The sequence below is a fragment of the Falco punctatus genome (genome assembly GCF_963210335.1).
Source record: "Falco punctatus genome assembly, chromosome: 9".
In the NCBI taxonomy this organism is placed as follows: Eukaryota; Metazoa; Chordata; class Aves; order Falconiformes; family Falconidae; genus Falco; species Falco punctatus.
Window position 1 is genome coordinate 40,406,385 of NC_137589.1, and position 21,091 is coordinate 40,427,475.

At 49.2% G+C, this 21,091-nt stretch overlaps 1 protein-coding gene across 8 annotated transcripts in view; it reads right to left on the reverse strand.

The window, feature by feature from the left end:
• Nucleotides 1-21,091, reverse strand: part of TLL2 (tolloid like 2) — a 94,877-nt gene continuing 73,786 nt past the window's right edge. For all 8 annotated transcript variants that reach the window (XM_080400793.1, XM_080400790.1, XM_080400794.1 and 5 more), the window contains 12 exons: nt 20,831-20,933; nt 17,752-17,868; nt 14,064-14,209; nt 12,912-13,107; nt 11,619-11,744; nt 9,748-9,908; nt 8,702-8,882; nt 7,243-7,368; nt 6,273-6,400; nt 5,311-5,524; nt 4,015-4,265; nt 1-2,826 (listed from right to left, as the gene is read on the reverse strand). In XM_080400793.1, coding sequence (XP_080256919.1) covers nt 2,692-2,826; nt 4,015-4,265; nt 5,311-5,524; nt 6,273-6,400; nt 7,243-7,368; nt 8,702-8,882; nt 9,748-9,908; nt 11,619-11,744; nt 12,912-13,107; nt 14,064-14,209; nt 17,752-17,868; nt 20,831-20,933 — 1,884 coding nt within the window. In that variant the 3' untranslated portion in view covers nt 1-2,691. The remainder of the gene's footprint in view (nt 2,827-4,014; nt 4,266-5,310; nt 5,525-6,272; nt 6,401-7,242; nt 7,369-8,701; nt 8,883-9,747; nt 9,909-11,618; nt 11,745-12,911; nt 13,108-14,063; nt 14,210-17,751; nt 17,869-20,830; nt 20,934-21,091) is intronic.

Below are 21,091 nucleotides of genomic sequence, written 5' to 3' on the forward strand. Positions count from 1 at the left end.
TGCAACTGAATCCACAGCCTTTAATGAATGCAGAGACTCATTCTGGGCACAGGTACATTTGTGATTGTCCCCACACACACCCCTCCTCCTCCCTCTCTTAAAAAATTATTTTAGTTAGTGAAACGTAAAGCCACACAAAGACCAGAATATGTATACACACACTACAGAGTCTGACATTTTTTTTCTTTTTTCTTAAGAAACTTTCACACATTTAGAATTGACTGTTAAGCTCAGTCAGTACAGCAGAAATATTCTACATAGATCATCGGCTGAAATGCACAGTACAACAGTTGTGAGCACACTGTCACAGGGGACACGCACATGACTGCTAACAAGGGTAGTAGATCTGAAAAAAACGCATTGCAAGCATCTGCAGTGAGCCAGGCTCAGGAAGATGGGAAATTACCAGAACAGAGAACAGAGGTGTTAAAGTCCTTGGATGCTGCTACAGTCCCTTCTCTCCAGCCACTGCTCCCGCTAGAGAGCCAGGAAACTTGAACTTGTGCTTGCCACCTGAAATTTTCCTTCCGTTTCACAGGGATCGGTGTCAAGCTTTTATTTCCAGACCTGAGTCACTATGATTTTGCTTGTGTGGGGGGCAAGGCAGAGAAGAACAAACACAGGCCCCATCTAGCAGAGCTCACTTCCCCAGACCTGCATGGTCAAACAGCTTGAGATCAGAGGTCTTGCCTGTAAAAAGGCCATAAAATTTGAAAAGATGAACAAAACAGAGCTAAAAAACCGAAACAGAAGTAACATGGTTTTATACAGCCTGCAATAAAGCTATAGTCAATGGTATTGTTCACATGACACTTATTAAGGCTTTGACTAGTGGTCTTCTACATGCACATTTTATATACACATAATCTTGTGTGTGTGTGTGTGTGTATAAATTATTTTTCTTGTTCTAAGCAAGAAAATACTTTCATGCATTTGCTTCTCCTAGTATTCACAATACTTGGACCATATTCTGTTCAAGGACTTCCGGAGAGGGCTGGGCCTGTCCATTGCCCATCGGCAAATGCCCTCATCTCCAGGAATGTCGTTTGTGCCCGACAGTGGCGCTGGCCCCATGCTTCTCCACAGTCATACCCCAGAGAGGAGACGTCACCCCGGAGCCTGACAGTACATTGGTTATGTAAACATAGTAATCCTGGGATTATAAATACTTAATTAAAGCTAACGTACCTCAGCTTTTAGCTCATCATTGCCCATGAGTGCCTTAATGAAATACCATTCAGAATAAAGTCTTTTTTTTCTTCTCTCCCCCCCCTCCCCCTCATATCAACAGCTCAATTACAGTGGTTTTCCCAAAAGCACAGTTTTCCCTACTTTTTCCCAAAGAAGTGCCGAGCTACCTGTTAATTCTGCAAGCCTGTGGCTTGGTAGCTTCCGTGTACATAAAAAACTGCAACACGGAGCCTGTCTGAGCCTTATAGCTCAAAGTGCTTAAGTCACCGTCTCACTTGCACCCCTGCCATGAAGTTAATGGCCTGGGCCATGGGCTGGTGAGGAGCAGGGAGGGAGCAGGACCCAGCAGAGCTCTCCCATTCCTAGTGCCCAGCAGAGCCTGCCCATGCCCGCCAGGCTGCCAGCACTCACCAGAGCTGGCCCGCAGCATGGCCTGCGTGCCCCTGCTCAGGGACACCCCGGCCGTCCCCAGTGCAGCGCTCCCCTGGGCAAGGTGCTCCGGCAGCCGGTGCGGCAGAGCACAGCTAGGCTGGGCTGCCAGAGGGAGGGCTGGCAGGGAAGCGGTACTAAGGGAAGGAAGCGGCGGAAAGAAGGCTGAGAAAGCAAATGCATGTGGGGAGAGGAGGAGAGGTTCCTTATTTAAGATAAGGCTCAGACTGCCGCCACAGCCCTCTGAGCTGCCATGCCTGGTGGTGTAACCAGGGCACGCTGCCAGCACTCCTGCTGCTAAGCTGTGCCACCACCATTCCCCGTGCCTCGCATCCCACTACAGCACTTCCCCGCCAGCCACCTTGGCCACCACACTGAAATACTCACATCCAACATTGACCATGACATCTACTGCAAATCTGGCGCTGGGCCCTTCTCATTCATTGCGATCCAAGCAGCTAGCAGCACTACAGAGACTGTCCCTGCGCCCCTGCCTAGCTCCCAACCCACGATAACCAAGACAACAAACGGACAGGACAGAAGGAGTGATGCAGTTCCAGATGTCTGGTTGTTCGCTTATTGCACAGAGTATTTTGGGCTGGTAAGGGAGAGTGGGTGGCTCACAAAGTCCTTTGAGAAAATCCTACAGGGTGGCTGTCGACATCACCTGCTCCAGAAAACACGTTCAGACAGCTCACGTGTACAGGACGCTCAGGAAATGTCACCTAGAAACAGGACACACAAGAGATGAAGGCTTCTCTCAGTTCAAGCTCAGTCTTCACTCAGCCCCATGGTGAGCTGTGCAAAATACAATGTTTGTGCCCTGGCACATATAATTAGAAGACAGTTTTTGGTCCTGGGTATATTAACAGGAAAGGGTCATGCTAATAATTGCAGAGGCAAACCTTTGAGACTGGATTTAGTTTTAGTTACAGAAAGTACTGTACACTGCTTTTGGCCAGGTGCACAGAAGCTTAAAAAAAAAACCCCAAACCAAAACCAAAAAAAGACAAAGATCACAGTTAAATGTCTCAGTCTTCAGATGGGGAATATCTGTGAGGAGCAGTGAAACTACTTTCTCATGTGCAATGCATCCTGAAATTTGGTACTTATGTATCTGGCGTGAAAGCCTTTCTTGTTGATGGTGTCATCTGTATGGAACCGAATCATGATGGAATCCCCTGCAGAGTATATTTCTTCCAGAGGCTGTAGAAAAGGAGAGAAGACAGCACACGGTGGGGTCAGGTCTGCAGGCGAAACGCCTGGCTGTGCTGCGACACTGGAGCATAAGCTCACAGCGGAGACACAGTGGCCAGCAAACATGAAGAGTGAGCGCTCAGCACCTCCTGCCCCGCTCTGCCTCTGCCTCCCTGAGCATATTCCCTGCCTGCCTTTCATGTTTGAAGACTGATGCCAGCCCACTCTACAATCCCAGTTCTTCCAGTTCTTTTTTCACAGGACTCCCTGGATATTCTTGTCCCAGTCTCCTGAGTTTGCTCTGATTTTTCCTTATCTTTTCAAGAAATGTCATGATCCAAACCAGATCCTGTTTGGCAGCTGAGGCTCTCCCAGGCTTCATGAGCAGCAGAATAACTTTTATCTTACATGATAACTCTGGCTATCTCCCCCACTGCTGCAACTTGCTACAACCTCCCCCCTGCTTCTCTGCAGGACCCCCACTTTCCCAGCCAGTCTCCATCTGCAGTGTGCAGGCAGGTAGGTCACTGCCCTGCTGCCCTGAACTTCACACCCAGCTGCTCTGTCTTGGTGTTCCACACCACTACCTCTGTTTGCAAGCACTTCTCCCACACACCTGCTCCTGATCGTCTCTCTTTAAATTCAGTAAGAACCTTCCCCATTTAATCGCTGAAGTCCTTGAGAAATCAAGCGTAGACCCTCTGATTTTAAAAGCCACACAGCACTGCCCGTGCTAACAGAGCCACCCTGGCTGATGGGGACACGGGTGACACAGGTCCAGTCGACAGCGAGCACTCCTGGGGTCATCGGCTGCACCTGAGTCACTCCACCCTTGGCCCTTGCCATGGCGTGGCTGCAGCATGACTTGGCTTCAGGCAGGGAGGGACCCAGGATGAAACTGGCCCTCGGAAGCTGTTTCCCACATATACAAGGTTTCCACAGCAGGGCTGGTCACGCACCACAGCGGTCCCATACCATGGCCCGTGGTCATGGGCTAGTGAGGGAAAGTCACTTGGCAGGATTTTCAGACCAACTGCACATCAGATAAAATGGCTGTGGTCTCTAGCAATAGGGAAGAAGCAAAATCCAGACACGCAAGGCACTCTCATCACCAGTTTGTGACAGCTGCCCCTATCCAAACAGGTATGAGAGCACCCTTCCTCACCACCCGGTGAACCCCCCCTGCCCCCGGCTTACCCCTGAGCCACAGAAGCGTCCCAAGCGGGGTGCAGTGCTGTCGTAACCATCATAAATTTCCATGTAGTCATACCCACAGTCAGCCTCCTCCTCAATCTCGAATATCTGGAATATCAGTTCCACCCCATAACCATCTTCAGCTACAATCACCCACTCGCAGTTGGTTTGACCTGGGTAGTTGTTGTCCCCAAACTGAGCATGGGAATATAGCTTCTTAGTTCGTACTTCAGCTTTTAGGAGCCCACCGCACTCTGGAGGAAGAAAAGGGCATAAATCGGTCTCTCAGAGGCCTTAGTTCACAACAAAGGCTCACCACCCCGCTTCTGGGCCAGCCATGAGAAGAGAAGACCTCCCTCTGCTTGAAGTTCACATACAGTGGGGAAGGTAAGTAACCACTGCACAGAACTAACCACAAACCAGTGAATCCTCCGGTTACCCATGGATCCAGTGACCCACATAGCACAGGTGAGCTTAGCTCCCTTGGTGCAGAACATGCATGGAAAGAGGCGACTGGTTAACACTGGCAGGATAGGGTTCCTGCCACATTATACTCTGGAAAAATGTAGTATTTTAGAGAATGATTGCTCAAAGGAAGACTTAACATGTTCTCTGAACTTGTCCTGTAGCTGAAATTCTGGCTCTGAGTATTTTGCCAGTGAGAAGTTGAATCACATTAAGAAACTGGGGACCAAACCAATCTTTTTCTGCCCACACAATGTACAAAAGCCCCGTGCCAGCTCGAAACACACGTGCTATGGTGCTGAGTCCCTGTGGCTGATCGGGAAGACACCTCTTCACCTGCCTCCCATGCGCTTCACCTGTTTAGAGCGCCAGGGATTTCAGCAGTGACCCTTGGCACAACACACTCAGCTCTGGGCTGCCACAGATGAGAGGACCAAGCTGTGCCTGCCCACCACACGTCTCTGATCCCACCCAAAACCAGCCTCAGACGGGCCCGTCCCTGCGTGGGCCAGCACACGGGCTGAGCATCACCCCCTTTCTGGCAGCTGGTGAGGAACAGAGGGGGTTGCCACTCAACCAAGCGCCTCCCATTTAAACAAAACAGCATGAGCGGGAATGTCTGGTGTCTAGAAACCTCTGAGCTGATAAGGAAGCTGGCATGTATGGCACGGTGCCAGCAATGACCTGGGAAATGGTTAGCACAACATGCAACCACCCAAAATTCAGGCTAAGCTTATTTGGGAGCAAAGTGTGTCTGGGTTTGCCTGGTAAGAAAATGCAGTGAGACTTGATGACATCTTATCACGCTGGGGTATTGGCAGGCTACCAGCTTACCTGTGCTGTGCTTTGCCTGGAAACCTTTTCTTTGCACAGAAGCATCAGAGTAAAACCTGAGGAACATCTTGTTGGTAGAAGCCACGACAGGGTCCGGTTTCTTGCTGCCACAGAAGCGGCCAAGAATAGGTGACTTGGTGTTGGGGCCGTCATACATCTCTAAGTGGTCATAGGCACATTCTTGGTGCTGTTCGATCTCAAACTCATTGAATGTCTACGGCAAGAACAAGGAGAGTTAAGACAGACATTTGTAAATCTGAGCATGCAGTGTAGCAGAGGATGAAATGCCAAGTGAGAAACAGAACAAATGGTGTGTCTGTCCCACTCCTCCAACAAACTAAATCAGAATAGCATGCTCTCAGGCAGGAGTGATCTCAGGGTGGCAAAACTCAGTATTTCATGTGCATGTGCCGTGTAGCCTTAGCTTTGCTGCCTCACATGGGCGCACAAAACAGTTTTCACCTGCAAGCCTTACATGCCTTTCTTTGTCCTGCTGGAAACCCTGCCTAGCACACTGACTGAGCACTTCTTCAGCATTACCTCCACGGAGCACAGGGATCCAGGCATCACTGGCCCCAGCTGCACAGCTTCAGGCATGTCCTGCCCCATGCATCAAGCTGTGCCTAACGCTTCTTGCTCTGAGGGGCTGGGGGCTGGCCCTGCCACCCCCTTATGCAGGTACAGTCCCAACAGAGTGGCTTGCATGGAGGGGTCTGGGTGGGAGGGCATGTTACACCTGCTGTTAACAGCAAGAACAATGCTCCACAGTCACTACTGCTGGAGTCTCCTCCAAGCTGCCTCAGCCCCTGCCTCATGTCCCTCTGAGACCTTCTGCCCTTTCAGAGGGTGCCAAGTTGCCCTCCTTCCTGCTCCCCGAACAGGAGCTACAGGCATCAGCCTCCCACTCCAGCTCCTCACAACACAGTCTGCTTCTTTCCCCCTGCTGCTCACTGGTTACTCACTACTTTCACTCGGTGGCCAGGTGTTGCAGAGATGTCCCAGGTGCACTCTTTCCGGCTGGGGTACTTGTCAGGCCAGTTGGGGCTGCTCATTGTCCCCTCTGCACCGCTCAGCTTGTGCTCGCAACCAGCTTGAGAGAGACATCACAAAACAGATGCATCAAGCAGGTCTCGGAGGGGAACCACATAACATTCTACATGCTCCTCTCTGCCGACTGAGACCCTCAGCAGGGCAGAAATAGGGAAGGCTTCAGCCACTGTACAAGAGCTTTCAGTATCACCACAGAGTTCTGCTGGGCTTGCCCTGTATTTTTTTTGACCCAACTGGGCAGCTGGTGAAATGGACCACCTTGTTTTCCTGTTCCTCGTTAACCTCGTCCACCTCCTCACTCCCAAACATATTCCCCTGCTCCTCCACCTTGCTTGCCCTGTTCCCAGTGACAAGGTGCCCAGCCCCTCCACCATGTTGACTCTGCTGCTATCTCAGCCTTGAGTTGTTTTGCCGACTTGGAAAGCTGGATCAGCTGATGGAGAGATCAGACGAGGATCAGAGAGCATACACAGGAAAGCCGTGGCAGCCCTCAGCAGGGGTAGGCATGCAATACGAAGGGTCATTTTGGCAGCAGCAAGCGGTTAGATCAGCTCATCCTTTCTCTTGACTCAAACCCAATAATTAAATGAAGCAGCAGTGACAAGCCTCACGGTGATGCCCCACCTTTTGCTAGCCCAACTTCTTGCCCTCACCCTGTCCCATCCCCCATGGCCATACAGACGGCCAGGCTGAATGGATCTAGCTGGAAACAAGCCCTCTTCTTCCTTTTTCTAGGTACTTTTTCAGCTAGCTGGGGCTTTTTCAGTGCCCCAGCCCAGTACACTGCTCCAGCATCCTTCCGACACCATGCAGGAAGCACCCTGGCTCAAAGCGTGTTTGAACCAACCCGTTCTTCCCAAGGGCAGGAGCTGGGGACCTTACCTTCCTTACAATCGTGGCCATTCTCATGCAGCATGAAGCCATTTCTGCACTGGCACACGTAGCTCCCAAAGGTGTTGATGCACTCGTGCTGGCAACCACCGTTGTCTTTGGAGCACTCGTCCTTGTCTGGGCAGGATCAGACCAACAAACAGTGAGCTGACAGTGAGAAACAGGCTACCACAGCGGCCAGCTGGGAGCCCCCTACCCAGACTGGCAGATACTGATGCAAACCTCCAACTTCTCCTGCCGGATTAGTCCAGTCCGCTTTTCAGCCCGGACACAACTCTCTGCAATTGTCTTTCATTCCATAAGATGCATCACAAATATGTTTTATTAGGTTTTGAATGGTTTAAGACTCCTATCTAAAAGAAACCCATAGCAACCTCTCATTCTTTTAGAACAGCGTCCAGGAAAAGCATCACAAATTCACTAGCCTAGGCAAAAATCTACTGGCCAGTCTTCACATTTGCAAGTTCCTACATGCTCTGATGAGCCTCCACCCTCCACTAGCACTGTCCGAGAGCCCAAGCAGCCAGATGGAGAAGAGGATCTAAGGTACGAGCTGCTCCCAGAAGCTGAAATGCTCCCCAGGGGATGTTCACTCCTGTGCGTTCAGGACTATATACATTCCTGAATCTCACTGCTCTGGGCATAGGGTCTGCTCATGGTTTCCAGTCCAGTTTAATTTATGAGCAGTTTATTTCCAATTTTTCTTGGGCCAATGCCTTTCCTGGACTTCATTAATCTCATCTGTCTCCTCACTCCCAAATGTATTTCTCCATGAAACACACCTTTGCTCACACTCCCTCCTGATAGATTTGATAAGCCAAACCTCTATCTAGCCCTGATTCTGCTCTGCAACTGTCTTAAATCAAGGCCAATTTGCCTGATCACTCTCCTCAAAAACATTAATACTCCTTGGTCTCTGCTGAAAACACAGCATGAAATTGCATTTTCCCTTCTGTACAATGTATGGTTAACCTGCAGAACTGCTGCCAACAAGGCACATCACTGACACCAAGAGCTACAAAGGACTCAGAATAGATGATCAGAAACTTCCACTAGCACACGGTGCTTTGATGGGAAGGGTTGCTATATAGAAGACTTCTGGAAATTTTCTAAATCTTCTAGTTTCAGAGAAAAAAATCTCCTTAATGATGCCAGGGACAGAAATAACTTCTAGGTTCAGGTTCCCCCATTGCTTCTCCCGCTGTGGAAGGACTGGAGGCATTAATGAAATCCATGCATCTTGCTGACACCACGCTATGAAACTGGACCATATGCTGCACTGAGAAATCAAGACAAAACGTGACATAGGACAAAGCAACCATGCTTTTTAAATGTAACTAACCACCATCAGGCTCTGCCTGATTTGACAGAAGGTTGAAAAAAATTCACCAAAATCAAGAGGTCCAGTCAGAGGAGACAGCTAAGCAAGTGAATGAATGCAGCCACATACCAGAGAAGTACTGAACTTTAAAGCCTTTCTTGGAGACTGTGTTGTCCGATTTGAACTCCAGCCTCATGTTGTTGCCATACGACGTGATCACTTCAGGCTTTTCTGAGCCACAGAATTTGCCGTGCAGCTTGGAGTCAGAAGCCAACCCGCTACGCACCTCAACGTAGTCATACTTACAGACCTGCCACGAGAGGAGGAGATCGCTCAGCCCCGTGGACCTGGGATGGAGCATTGCAGAAGAAGGGGACAGAGGCTTGATTGAGAGGGAGCAGAAAGAGCTTTATACTCAAATGCACTCCTCACTGCCCCAGATCATCCCCTGCCAGTGTTCTCACCCCCTTCCCTTGCTGCCCTGGTCTTAAAGCAGGGCTGTGTTTGTCAGAATAGCAAAGGTTCCACTTAATGTAGCTAAAGTCATTACACCCACTTTATCAGGAACCTGACAGCGTTGAACGGGCTCCAGCAGCCTGCTGAACTACGGGAGAGCCGCTGCTCCCATTTACGGTGGAGAAAGGGAGAACCTGGTGCCTTGTTCCAAGGGCCCCTGCCCATGGCATGGTGGAGGCCAGACTCTTGGGCCGGCAGCTTTGCTTATCTGTGAAGAACTCTACTTCATTGTTCATTTCCAATTATTCTCCTGCAAAAGCAGCTCTGGGGAAAGGTAGGGGGGGTGGGGGTGGGTGGGTGGGTGTGTGTGTGTGGGTGGGGGGGGGTGGGGGGGGTGGGGGGGGTGGGGGGGTGGGTGGGTGTGGGTGGGTGTGTGTGGGGGTGTGTGTGTATATATATATATATATATATATATATATATATATATATATATATATATATATAAAACACCTACAATAATCCTTCCACTCCACAGAGTCAGCAGATCCAGACTTCACGGAGAACCATCACTGTTACTGGCTTACTATTATCAAGGGTGGGGAAACAACCAGAAGCTCCACCAGTAAGACAGCATCTCCTCTTCCTTATGCCCCAAGGATTTATCCAGTTCCTAGTTAGCCAAGAGTCACACCTCTGAGATGCAGGGACCAGTTACGTACATCATTGCCTTCCAGTTCAAACACTTCAAACTGCAGAGAAATCTGGTACTGGGCTGGAGCTACCACCTGCCAGACGCAGTTTTTGTTAGTAGGATATTCCTTGGGCCATCCAGGGCTAGTAATGGTCCCATTGAGCTTGGTGATGAAGCCCCCACAGGCAGCTGGAGAGGCAATAAATGAACACAAGTTTTACTTGGTTTGTTCAGACACACAGACCAAGCCACACCATTAGCTAGGAGACGCGTCAGATGCTGGGGGATAGCACAAACCAAATCCTGCCCTCCAGGACAGGCTTCCAATGCTGGGAGCTGCAAAGACGGCAGAGCTTACCTGCTGTGGACCACCAGTGCAACACCTGTGGCCAGGCTGTGGCACTGAGAGCCACCTGCACCCACCTGGGGCTGCTGTCCTTGTCATTGCCCAGCCCTGGGCTTACCGCCGGTCAGCCGACTTGGCATGCCCCGGGTGGTGGCAAAGGCCAGCTTGGTAAAGGCACCCACACTCAGCCCTACAAACCTAACCACTTCAAGTTTATCAGTGATGGAATAATTAGAAGATAACGGAATCCTAGGGAAGACACCCTGTCAATTCTTCAGCAAATTATTGTACATGGACTGCATCTTCTCTACAGAAAACTGAAGCCAAGGACACAGACGTAGCTTTATCATCCCATTTCCTCTAAAAACTGAGGACATCTTAGCTTCATCCTTTTGTGGGACGGCATTCTTTATCTCAAAGGAATCAACCTCAGTTTATTCTTTTGCTGCAAAATTCTGTTTGCAATGAAGCAATTTTTTCTTGCTTGCTTTTTATTGGGAGTCATGAGACACGGCCAGATCTTCAAAACCCACAGGGATAAAGCTTCCTCTGTCTTGTTCCCAGTATCACTTTGCATTAAGGGAACTAACCCGAGGGAGCAGCTTCAATACAAAACTTCAATACAAAAAGTGTAGCGAGCGAGAGTGTCTGGACAAACAAAAGCAATTTACTCTGACACGCATCACTATGATTTCAAAGACTGTCCTTCCTGCATTGCCCACAAATGAAGTTTAAAATAGGAGGTTAAGAGTGAAGTTCAAAAAACGCTTGCCAAGTTATACCAACTGGCTGGCTCAAAATTGCAAAGAAATTATTTAAAAAAATAAACTAAAGCTTCCAAAAGTCTTTTGCACACACCTAGCTCTGCCATCACCAAGTCGACAGCAGCCTTCCCCAAACAGTTTGGCAAAAGTGGAGGCCAGGGCAAACCAGGCAACCCTGAGACTCCCCAGCGCCTCAGCTGAAAGGCAGAGCTACAAGACAAGAACAAGGGGTGGATTCTCGCCACGCTGCATTGCTAGTGGGAGCAAACGCTTGTTGCAAGAGATTAACTGTACAAATAGAAAGCTGACAGAAATAGTTTCTGTTGGAGACATGGGGACTCCCCCTGCCCCATAACAGAAGAAGGGAATTAAGTCCTCAGTATAGACAACATCTGTTTTGCATGCAGGCAAAACACTGATATTTTATTCTACAAAAGAAATTTCTTTTTTAAAAAATTATTCAGCTTTTTGGGCCACTCAAAGCTCAAGCTGTAATGCCCACCCTCCCTCGTGTTGCACTGTGGGAGTGCCAAACGGCAATCTCAGGCCATGAAGAACAACTCGTTTTAAGGATGTTTAGCACTAGAGGATCAGAGTATTTTCAGTTTTTCAACCAAAACTTGTTTTTCAATGGCAGTTGTTGACAAAAGAAATTTCTCAGGTGGGGCAAGATAAATAGAAACAAAGAGGATGAAGGGGCAAGGAAAATAATCTCCAGGATAGTTCAGGTTCAGTGTCAGCTGCGGTACCCATCCTATAGACAGCTGCCTCCACCTGTAGGTTACTTACCTTCACAGCTCTTTTTATCAGCCGTCAGCTCATAGCCGGGCTCGCAGGTGCACTTGTAGCTGCCCAGTGTGTTCTCACAATGCTGCTCACACCCACCATTGTCTGGCAGAGAACATTCGTCCATCTCTGTCAGGAGAAAACCACAAATCACACTTGCCTGACCCCCCGAACACCCTCACGTTCCCCGCGCATCACCTCTGGATGAAGGACCAGAGCAAGGGCACTGCGAGAGTTGTTCAGGGACTGGAATTAAACATCACAGCATTTGTCAGTCATCGTGCAATCACCCTTTGCCATGGTCCCTTAGCATCTCTCAAATTCACAGGACAGCATACTCTGTGAATTAAACCCTATTTGTCTAATTCTTGTTTTTGCACCTAAGTGCATGGATTAAGAATTACAGGTTATAAGTTAGGAAATTTTATGACTCAAATGGTGAATAAGTGAATTCATGTGACAGACTAGCCTGAGCAAAGGGGACTGAGCCCTGCCGTGTCTGTTTGTTGTATTTCTTAACAAGCTCATGAAATCAAGTTTAATTAACTGAGGACATTGTTCTGTAAATTTGAGAGATTTAAATGGACCGTGACTCCCTTAACGTAGGACAAAAGTTGAAGCAGAAATAAACAAAGGACTTATGCAATCCAAACATTGGCACAGCAGCTATTATTTCTGTATGCTGTCGCAACCTAAGAGAAGCATGACTGCCTCACAGCAGCTCCGATGGCATTTTCCCAGGCGGGTAGATATTTGGTTCTTGCCTCTACCAAGTCACCAGGATGCTGGTAAAGGACCATGTCTTGGGTCCAGCTCTTAAGAAAAACCTTATGTCTTATTCACACCTCCCTGAAGAGGACCTCAGTTTAGGAACACATTTGTCTCCAAAAGCACTCAGAAATTTTCCCCGGGATTCTGCTTACATTCAAATTTAACCCCTCTCTGAGAGGTTTCTTTTGGAATGTAACACTCTTTGTGCAGTACTAACACCTTCTTTGAAATGGTCCGTGTCCCCTGGCATGGACAGACGAAGGTCACGTTCTGCCCGGCGCGAGCGCCTGTGCTGGTACTGACCCAGCGGTGCCTCCTGCCTTAGGGAGGTGGCGTTCACGCCTCGGCATCAAATCCCTGAACACGCTCAAAGCAATTTGTATATAAGCGTGATGTTGGCAGTCGTACAGACAAGTCTAACAGCTCTTATCTACAAGGAGATACAACGGTAACTGATCCCTTTGACAATAGGTTAAGGGATGAACGGGCCCCAGCTTTGACCTTGCAAGGTACTAGATCACATACCTTTAAAGAAATTTGCTGCAAAACCTGCTTTATTGATGGTTGCATCAGATGCAAACTTCATCCATACTTTATTTGAACTGGATTTGATATCTTCTGGCTTCTCATAGCCACAGAAGTGACCGATCAGTGGGCTGTATTCGGTGAGGCCATCTCGGATCTCCAGGTAGTCATAAGAACAGGCATCGTGCCATTCAATCTGCAAGGGGAGAAGGATGTGCCTGGAGCCTGGCGGTATGGGTGCTCTCAGGCAGGCTGGCTACCCCACTAGGCTTTTTTGCTAAAGATCAGCTTCCGAAGCAGCACCCCAAATCCAAACCCCAAAGCTCACAACTAGGTACTTGCCCCACAGCTGCCACCGAGCCCTCCTGCAACTGAAATCGCATTCCAGCCTCGGCACATCTCAGTTCTACTGCTGTTTCGTGGCTATGCTCCGGTGAAACCCAGCTCCTGGCTATCTACAAGCTGCTTTTCCATGGGAAGCAGTAAGGAACAGAACAGAACAACTACAGGCAGAAAGGTTCGAGGAGCAGCTGTGGGGTCACGGCTAGCCGGCAGTGGTGTCAGCCCTTCCAGGACAGGCTCACTCAGTGTGCACAAGCCACAGGAGCCCACGGGACAGATGGGATTTATGCACCAACCCAGGTCTCATCCCCTCCCATTTGACTTGCAGGTCAGTAGTCAGAAGCATATCACCGGGCACCCACTAGTGCAAGATGTTCTATAGCTGGTAGGAGAAGACCTCCTCTGAGCCTGCCTGCCACCCAGGAACATGATGTTTCTTTGGAGAACCACAAGCACCCTGAAATCTGCCAAGCCCTGGAGACACCTACAAGAGGTTTTTGCCTGGATTGTGACCATTCGATTTCGTTCGACCTGAGTGAAAATTTAAGGACTCATCAGTCCCTACTTCACGTCATCAGCAATTTTGTGCCCCTTCTAATTCTTTCTGTCTAGAGTGACAGTTTTTGAAAACTCACCATATTTAAAACTTGGCTTTAAAATCTCTAAGCAAACTTTTGGTGAGGAGAAATGATGTTCTGAACTATTCAAAAGAACATTTATTTCCAAATTATTATTTACATCACTTTAATTGTAAAGGATCTACAGAGGCTAAATTATATCCATAATATAATATACAATGACATTTCTCACCTCAAAGGCTTGGAATGTGATTCCTATGTGAAAGCCCTCAGAAACGGTGATCTTCCAGATGCACTCTTTGGAAGGTCTGTAGTCATCTGGGTAATTGGGAGATTGGATCTGGCCAGCATCTTTGTGAATGTCTCCACCGCAAATAGCTTCATAAAAAGTAAACAGCAAAACCACAAGGTTGCAGATTTTTCACTTAGGTAAAGCATGCTCCAACCACAACCTTCTTCCTTGTTCGGATCTCTATCAACACCGCATGTTACACAAAGGCAGCACACAAGTCACGGGGGTTTTTACAAAGCTAACAGCCTGTCCCACTGACCGCATCTCCTGCCTTGCTGTGCCAACCTCCTTCAAAGGTGAACTCACTGGGACACTGAGGTTTTAGGGACTTATGGTTCTCACACTCCTGGTCACCTTCGTAACTGCTTAAAACCTGCTACAGGCACTAAGGACCAAGAAAAGTTTTTGGGGAAAAAAATCAGATAAAAAAAGGTTGCAAATCTAATCCAGCCACACGATGGCAATATTAACAAGCATGAGCCGAGCTGCTCACCAGGAGGCATCAGCTGTGCATAAAAACTTTTACATTTTGTGCTAAAGAGTAAGTTTAAAGACCAAGAACAGAAAATTTAATGAAAATCTAAGTTTAATACAAAACTAGCAGAGACCTCAAAGACAACAGCAGTTCAGCAAAATCGTCTGCAAGACTGTGCGACAAATGAAAGTAAGACCACAGGCTAAAAGCCGTGCTACCTCACGATGCACAACACACACGTCTACAGAAGGCGTATGAATGTTTCAGCTGTGTTTTAAGTCAAGGAAATAAAATGCACTGACAGTACAAAAGAGATAGCACTGCAGTGACACCTGCCAGTCCCCAGCCACCTCCACCCCTGTGGTCTCCCCACAGCACACAGCATCAGCAAAGCAGACCTGGGTCTCCCTGCAGCGTCCTGGGAACTGCTTGCACTGGGGACACTGCCTTGGCTTCACTTGTTAGCTGCCTATGTCTGCCTGTGACCCAGAGCTAGAGAATCAGTGCTAAGGCACCATCAGACAGTTGCACCCAAAACCCAGCTGCAGAGCACAGTTTAGACTGGAGTTTGAGTTCGTCTATTCAGAGCTACAAGCGTGCTGGGGAGAACCTCTGAGGGACCTACTAGCAATCTCTCCCCCCACCTAACAGAATGAGGGCTGCATGAGCACAGAACTGGCCATTTTTTTTTTTTAACAGCCATAAAACTGTCAGCCAGCAAACAGTATTTTCTCTCTCCACTGCAGCAGTTCACACTGAAATTCAGCCGAGCGTCAAGTGTACTGGGAAAGCCTCACTGCAAACTGGAATGAACATCTGCTGATGGAGCCCGAGAAGGCACAGCAACAGCAAACCTGGGGCTGCCAGCAGCCCTGAAGGGCAAAACCACCAGCATCTTCCCATCACTCCAGAGAAGGGACAACACAACTGAGCTATGCGGACACTTTCACTACATTAACTGCCATTTAGTATCTCCCACCATGTGGTGACATGCTTCTGCCTCTTTCCTCCCATCTGATGAACATTTTAGGGCCAAGACTTGGAGGAATCCAAGTCCAAAAATGAGTCCTCACCCCCAGAGCCCCCAGCAAAGCTCAGGTGCACCAGTGCTCACATGCACTCTCACTAAAGCAGAGGACAGAGTGGCAGTGCTAAAACCCACGTGGGGCTTTCAGTACGTGAGGGACAAGAATTCAGAAGAAAAAGAGGAACTAACAGCAACACAGAGAGCTTTTGGCCAAAAACTGATAGCAAATGAAACATGTAAGGGCAATCCCTCCTGGAAATAAAAAATGCCATTATTGCCTAGACACAGAAGTCACAAAACAGCTGAGCAAGTATCTGACAATGCAGGAGAGACACAAACCATTACCAGCGCTCACACCGGAGGGGAGGAGGAATCAAGGGACATTTTTTGAAACTCTCCCATTTCAGCAAATAAATTATGGCAAGAGATGCAGATAATCTCACCAGCTGCTGCCCTGACAAGAGGAGGCTGAGCTAGGAACAGAACTATGCAGTGGGCCACCATTGTGTCTGCGGTACAAGCCAGCTCCCACCAGCTGCACCCTGTGCTTGCCATAGGGCTCAGTCACAGCCCTCAGACCTTTCCAGTGGGGGGTCCTGCAGGAAGGGGTTACACAGAAGGCCAGAGTCTTGGAAAGGCAGGAAAATACAAACAGCTGGAGGGATGCAAAGTCTGACCACTAGATGTATATTCTGCTTCCATTCGCTCACCTCAAAAGTCAAGTGAAGCAAGTATTGCTCATATTTACTGACCCTTTAGGGGTCATTTATTAAATAACAGGAAATATGGCAAATTATTGAGGGAAAAGAAAGTTTTGCAAAGTAACTTTGGCATGTAGCCAATGTAAAGATTCTTTTCTTTCAATACTGTTTAGCAAAATGAAGTATGATACCATATTAATACATATGATGAAGAACAGAGAAGTTGTTTCCCCAGAAACGTTCCTCACCTTCCTTTTTTAATTTTTTTTTTCTTTTCCTTTTAAAGTTGGAGCAGGCATCGCTGGGGAATAACCCACTCTAAGAATTGATCCGATTAGTCCACCAAAGAAATAAGGTAAAATAAAACAGTCTAACAGAGACATACTAGTTTGATCACTTCTAACTCCAACAAACTACCATAAAAAGGGTGTTACACACAACAGGGTCCAGGCAACAGCTGCTTCTTGGGAGAAGCATTAAAAAAAAAAAAAAAAAAAATATATCAGGCAAGCCACCTCTGTCTCTGGGGCACCAGTTCCTGCAGAAACCAGGTACTTCTCCTGTGGAACAGATTTGTTAGCCCCACTGCTGTGGAATCCTCATACGCTTTATTTGCACTTCCCTAACAGTCCCATGCTTTCTTCTCTTCCTTCTGTTGGATCATTACTCCTGAGCACATGGGACACTGGGGCGCTGGGCTGCCAGTGCCACACTTGCTGCTGTGGCTGCACAAAGATGATGCAGCGTCGGTACCCACACAGCCAGCCTCAGCACTCTGCCAGCACTGGTACTTCTAAGAAAATGTCTGTTGCCCAATGAACAATGAAGGTTTTTAATACATTTTAGAATCATTATTGTAAAAAAATAAGCATACATGCAGAGAAGGGATGTTACTGATTTGTTAGTGACTTTGGCAGTTTTGCTCCTCCCCTGAAGTGGCCTCAGCACCCCAGTGCCATGCAAGCTTCCAAAGTACCTCACCTGCAGAAGGTCTGACATGCTAAATCCTTATCTTCTGCAACATACAAGGGAGAAACCAAAGAACAATCTTTGCATTTGAGAAAAATGAAAAACAAAAAACTGCATTAAGTGATATAGAATTTATGATTCAAAACAGAACTTTGCCTATTAAATTCCTGGAGGGAACTCCTGCTACACCCAGCACTGCTGCTGGCAGGGGCTGCTCAGGGCAAACTGAGCCTGGCCTGGGAACGCAAGCCATGGCTCTGTGCTGCCATCCTGTTGTGCCCCAGGAATGCCACGAGCTAGTCGGAAGATTCATGCCTGAAACAGCCAGCAAAATCTGCCAGTTCCCATAAAAACCAGAGGAGGGGCTGTATCTAACCACGGGACGTGATCCTGCAAAGCCCTGCACCCCATCCCGGGTGCTCCACGCAAGGCGACAGCCCCGGCCGAGGGCCGTACCTTCGTAGACCACGAAGAAGCCTTTGCCCAGGATGTTACTGCTGCTCCGGAACTCGATCCACAGCCTGCTGTCCGTGGAGATTACTGGCTCAGGGATCTTGTCACCACAAAATCTACCTGGAAGTCAGGAAAGAGACAATCAAGATCTCCTGGCTGACTGGCACAGCGGAGCAGACAGCCAGGTTCTGGGAAGCAAATAGTCCGCGGTTGAAGGAGCTGTACTTGTGTAAAACACCCTTCCACTCCCACCACTTCTGCTTTTGAGCAAGTTTCTGCTTCCATCCTCCCACTGATTCATATTTTCTTCAATTATTAAATTAATGAAGGTTTTCTTCAGCTGGGAGCAGAATCCAGGAGTCACAGATACAGTAAACTCAAACGGGCTCTTGTTTTGATCACATAACTGGGCAAATGAGCTGCAAAGGTGGGGAACAACCCCTGTCCTTCCAGAGGTGAGACATCAGGGAACGTCCTTTCCACCTGCTACACCTCAGAAACTCCTTCAGCATTTTACAGCCAAGAGCAAATTGCCCAAATCAAATCAAGGCCATGCCGAGGCAAAAACACCCCTTATCCTCTGCCCACCTCACCCCAGCTAAGCCTCTGCAGTTCTCCCATCTCTTCCAAGAGGAAGAGACCAAGAGCCTTTTTGCTCATGGAGCATCCAGCTCTGAGCTCCCTGGTGTGCACCAGCACCAGGAAATACTCGGATTCCACCAGCAAGGATGAATCCTGAAACAGAACAGCTGCAGCAGGCATCTTCAGCCCAGACAACCTCAGCAACCCTAACCTGGTGCTCCTCCACTTCTTCCAGCCAGACGTTCCTCAGGGAAACAGAGCGAGCACCAAGGATGCACGGGGAGCACCCAGGGCAAACAGGGAGCACCCAGGGGGAATGGGGTGTTTCACTTCAGCTGACACCAGCAGGGCTGTACCCCGAGTTCAGCATGGCCTTGGCCCCCGTCCCACTGAGTCCCCAGTGGGAATCTGACAGGGGCAGAGAGCAGCTCCCCGGGCTGGGCTTAGTCAGAGCGGCATGACAGGGGTCCTGGCCTTGTGACACCAGGCAAAGGCTTCTTTGAACACTCTCCGCTGGGCGAAAACCTGGTTAATGCCTCACTGCAAGAGAGCACCTTTGCTCCCACAGCAGGCTGTGCTGGCGTTCCCTGCACAGTGTAACGGGGAGTTCAGGGCTTGCTGGCTGGCAGGCAGAGCCACTGTACAGGGGGCAGAGCGGTTGGCATCACTCCTGCGCATTAAAAGCCTGGGGGTCCCCTGCTTAGTCAGCTGCTGCCACTTTCAGCTCTGCCTGCCCTACCTTCGGCACGTGGCAAGGAAGGCGATGGCCATCAAGGATGCAAGAGCTGTGCCTCTGGGACAGGCCAGTCAGTGCAAATTAAAAGGTGAGATGCAAACTCTGTTTTTCTTCAGCAGCAGTTTCACTGCCAACTCTTCTCTCTTGCAGTGTCATGCACCAGACATTATCTCGGACCCTAACCTCAGAATCGGCTCCTCGGCTCCAACCCCTGTGCCCCCAAGCTGCCCAGCAGCGTAAGGACAGCATCTCCCCTCCCCTCCCACAGGTGATGCTAACAAACAGCATCAGCACTGCAAAGCTCCTTCCTCCAGGGTCACCGAGCCACCACCTCCTGGATTTAGTTTCGGAGTTTAACAAGGGTGTCAAGGAGAGGAAACACAGATGAGGAACGAGAACGAGCAAAACTCCTCAGAGTCTGATAAAGGGCCCATTCATAAAAAGTTATACACCATTTAAAGGCTGCGGTTTTCACACACTTCCCTGGGAAAATATGCAGTGCACATGTATTTTTTTTCTCTCCGCAAGAAGCCCATGCTTTCACAATTCTCACTAATCCCCCTCCCCACCCCCGGCTGAATCGCGTCTGTCTGCCTCTTCCGAGCTGATTTCATGGCTCAGCCCCTTGCGGGAGCTGTGGCCACTCATGCAGCGTCTCCCTCCAGATGGGAACACTCGCACGTCCACCTGCACTAGGGGCATGGGGAGGTGCTTGGCTTCTGAAATACCTTTAAATTACTCAGCAGAAAAAAAAAAAATAGTGAGGAGCTAAATTGCAGCTGCTGGAGTAATGTTACCTGCTGCATGTGCAGCGGAAAACAGCAATCAACACTGCCAAGGCCAGAAGAGGCAGGGAGCAGTAAAACCGACTGCCGGCTCTGTGAGAGAGCAACATGACTTCAGCCTCAGCATCTTGCCTGGCACCAGGGCTGGGATGCCCTGCAGGGTCAAGGAGAGCACCCAGGCCTCTGCAAGCCCACTGGCCCCAGGCTGCGAGCCCAGTGCTGCAAGCAGCACGGGCACAGCCCCTCCGGCACGGCCACACAACCCGATGGCTGCTTGCCTTCCCAGCCAAAGGGGCTGTCTGCAGCGCAGCATCTCACCCACTGCAGCACTGAGGGCACAGGATGGAGTTGGGGTCAAAGCCAGCCGCAAAGCTGGTGGAACTCCTGGCTGCCCTCCCAGGGTGACAGGAGACTTGTAGTTAGGACAGCAGGAGGCAAACAAACAGGGAGGACAGAGGCTGTGGTTTCCTGAGAGTGAGTGCTGGGAGCAGGAGCAGGGCAGAGGCCTTGCACAGTCTGATGCCCTAGGCATGGGCTAGCAAGCTCCCCGCTGGAAGTACAGAGCCTCAAATACAGACTGCTTGTCTCTGTAAATGCAAATATGTGAAATAATGGCAGGAGCTTGGGCCAGGAGCTGTGGGTCTGCTTTGTTCTGACTTCATCCTGGTCTTAGGAAAAAGCAATAATAAAACTCCAGAGACCACAGTTTCAGTCCCGGCCATGGCCCTGGTTCAGTTCCCCCTCTGTCTCACTTACCAAGCTGGAAAAGGTAGGAATAGCCTTTGCTACCAAAGGGCTTGGAGCATGGGTCCTCAGGTGTGACTGGAGCACGCAGACATCTCCGGATGGAGACATTAACAGGTGGCCAGTGTGCTGGGCAGGCGCAGGCTCCTTCCAGGTTTGTTTCTGCTCTCCCCACCCACCCCCCAAGCACCAAGAACACCGCACAAAACACAATTACAACAAACCAGTGACTCACCCAGTAATGGAGCCTTCCTCCAGTAACCATCACGCACTTCCACATAGTCATACCAGCAAAGGCGACTCTTAAATAGGTCCATTGATGTGAAGTTTAACAAAATCTGAAAGGAGAGAGCGCATACTTCTCTTTAGGAAGGGAGCTGCTTTAAAAGAGAAGACCCTGCAGATCGCGTGCTCCCCCTCTGCTATGGTGCTGCCTAAGCCAGTATGCAGGAAAAGCCAGCTGGACAGTTGGCTGGATATTTTAACCAGCTTTCCT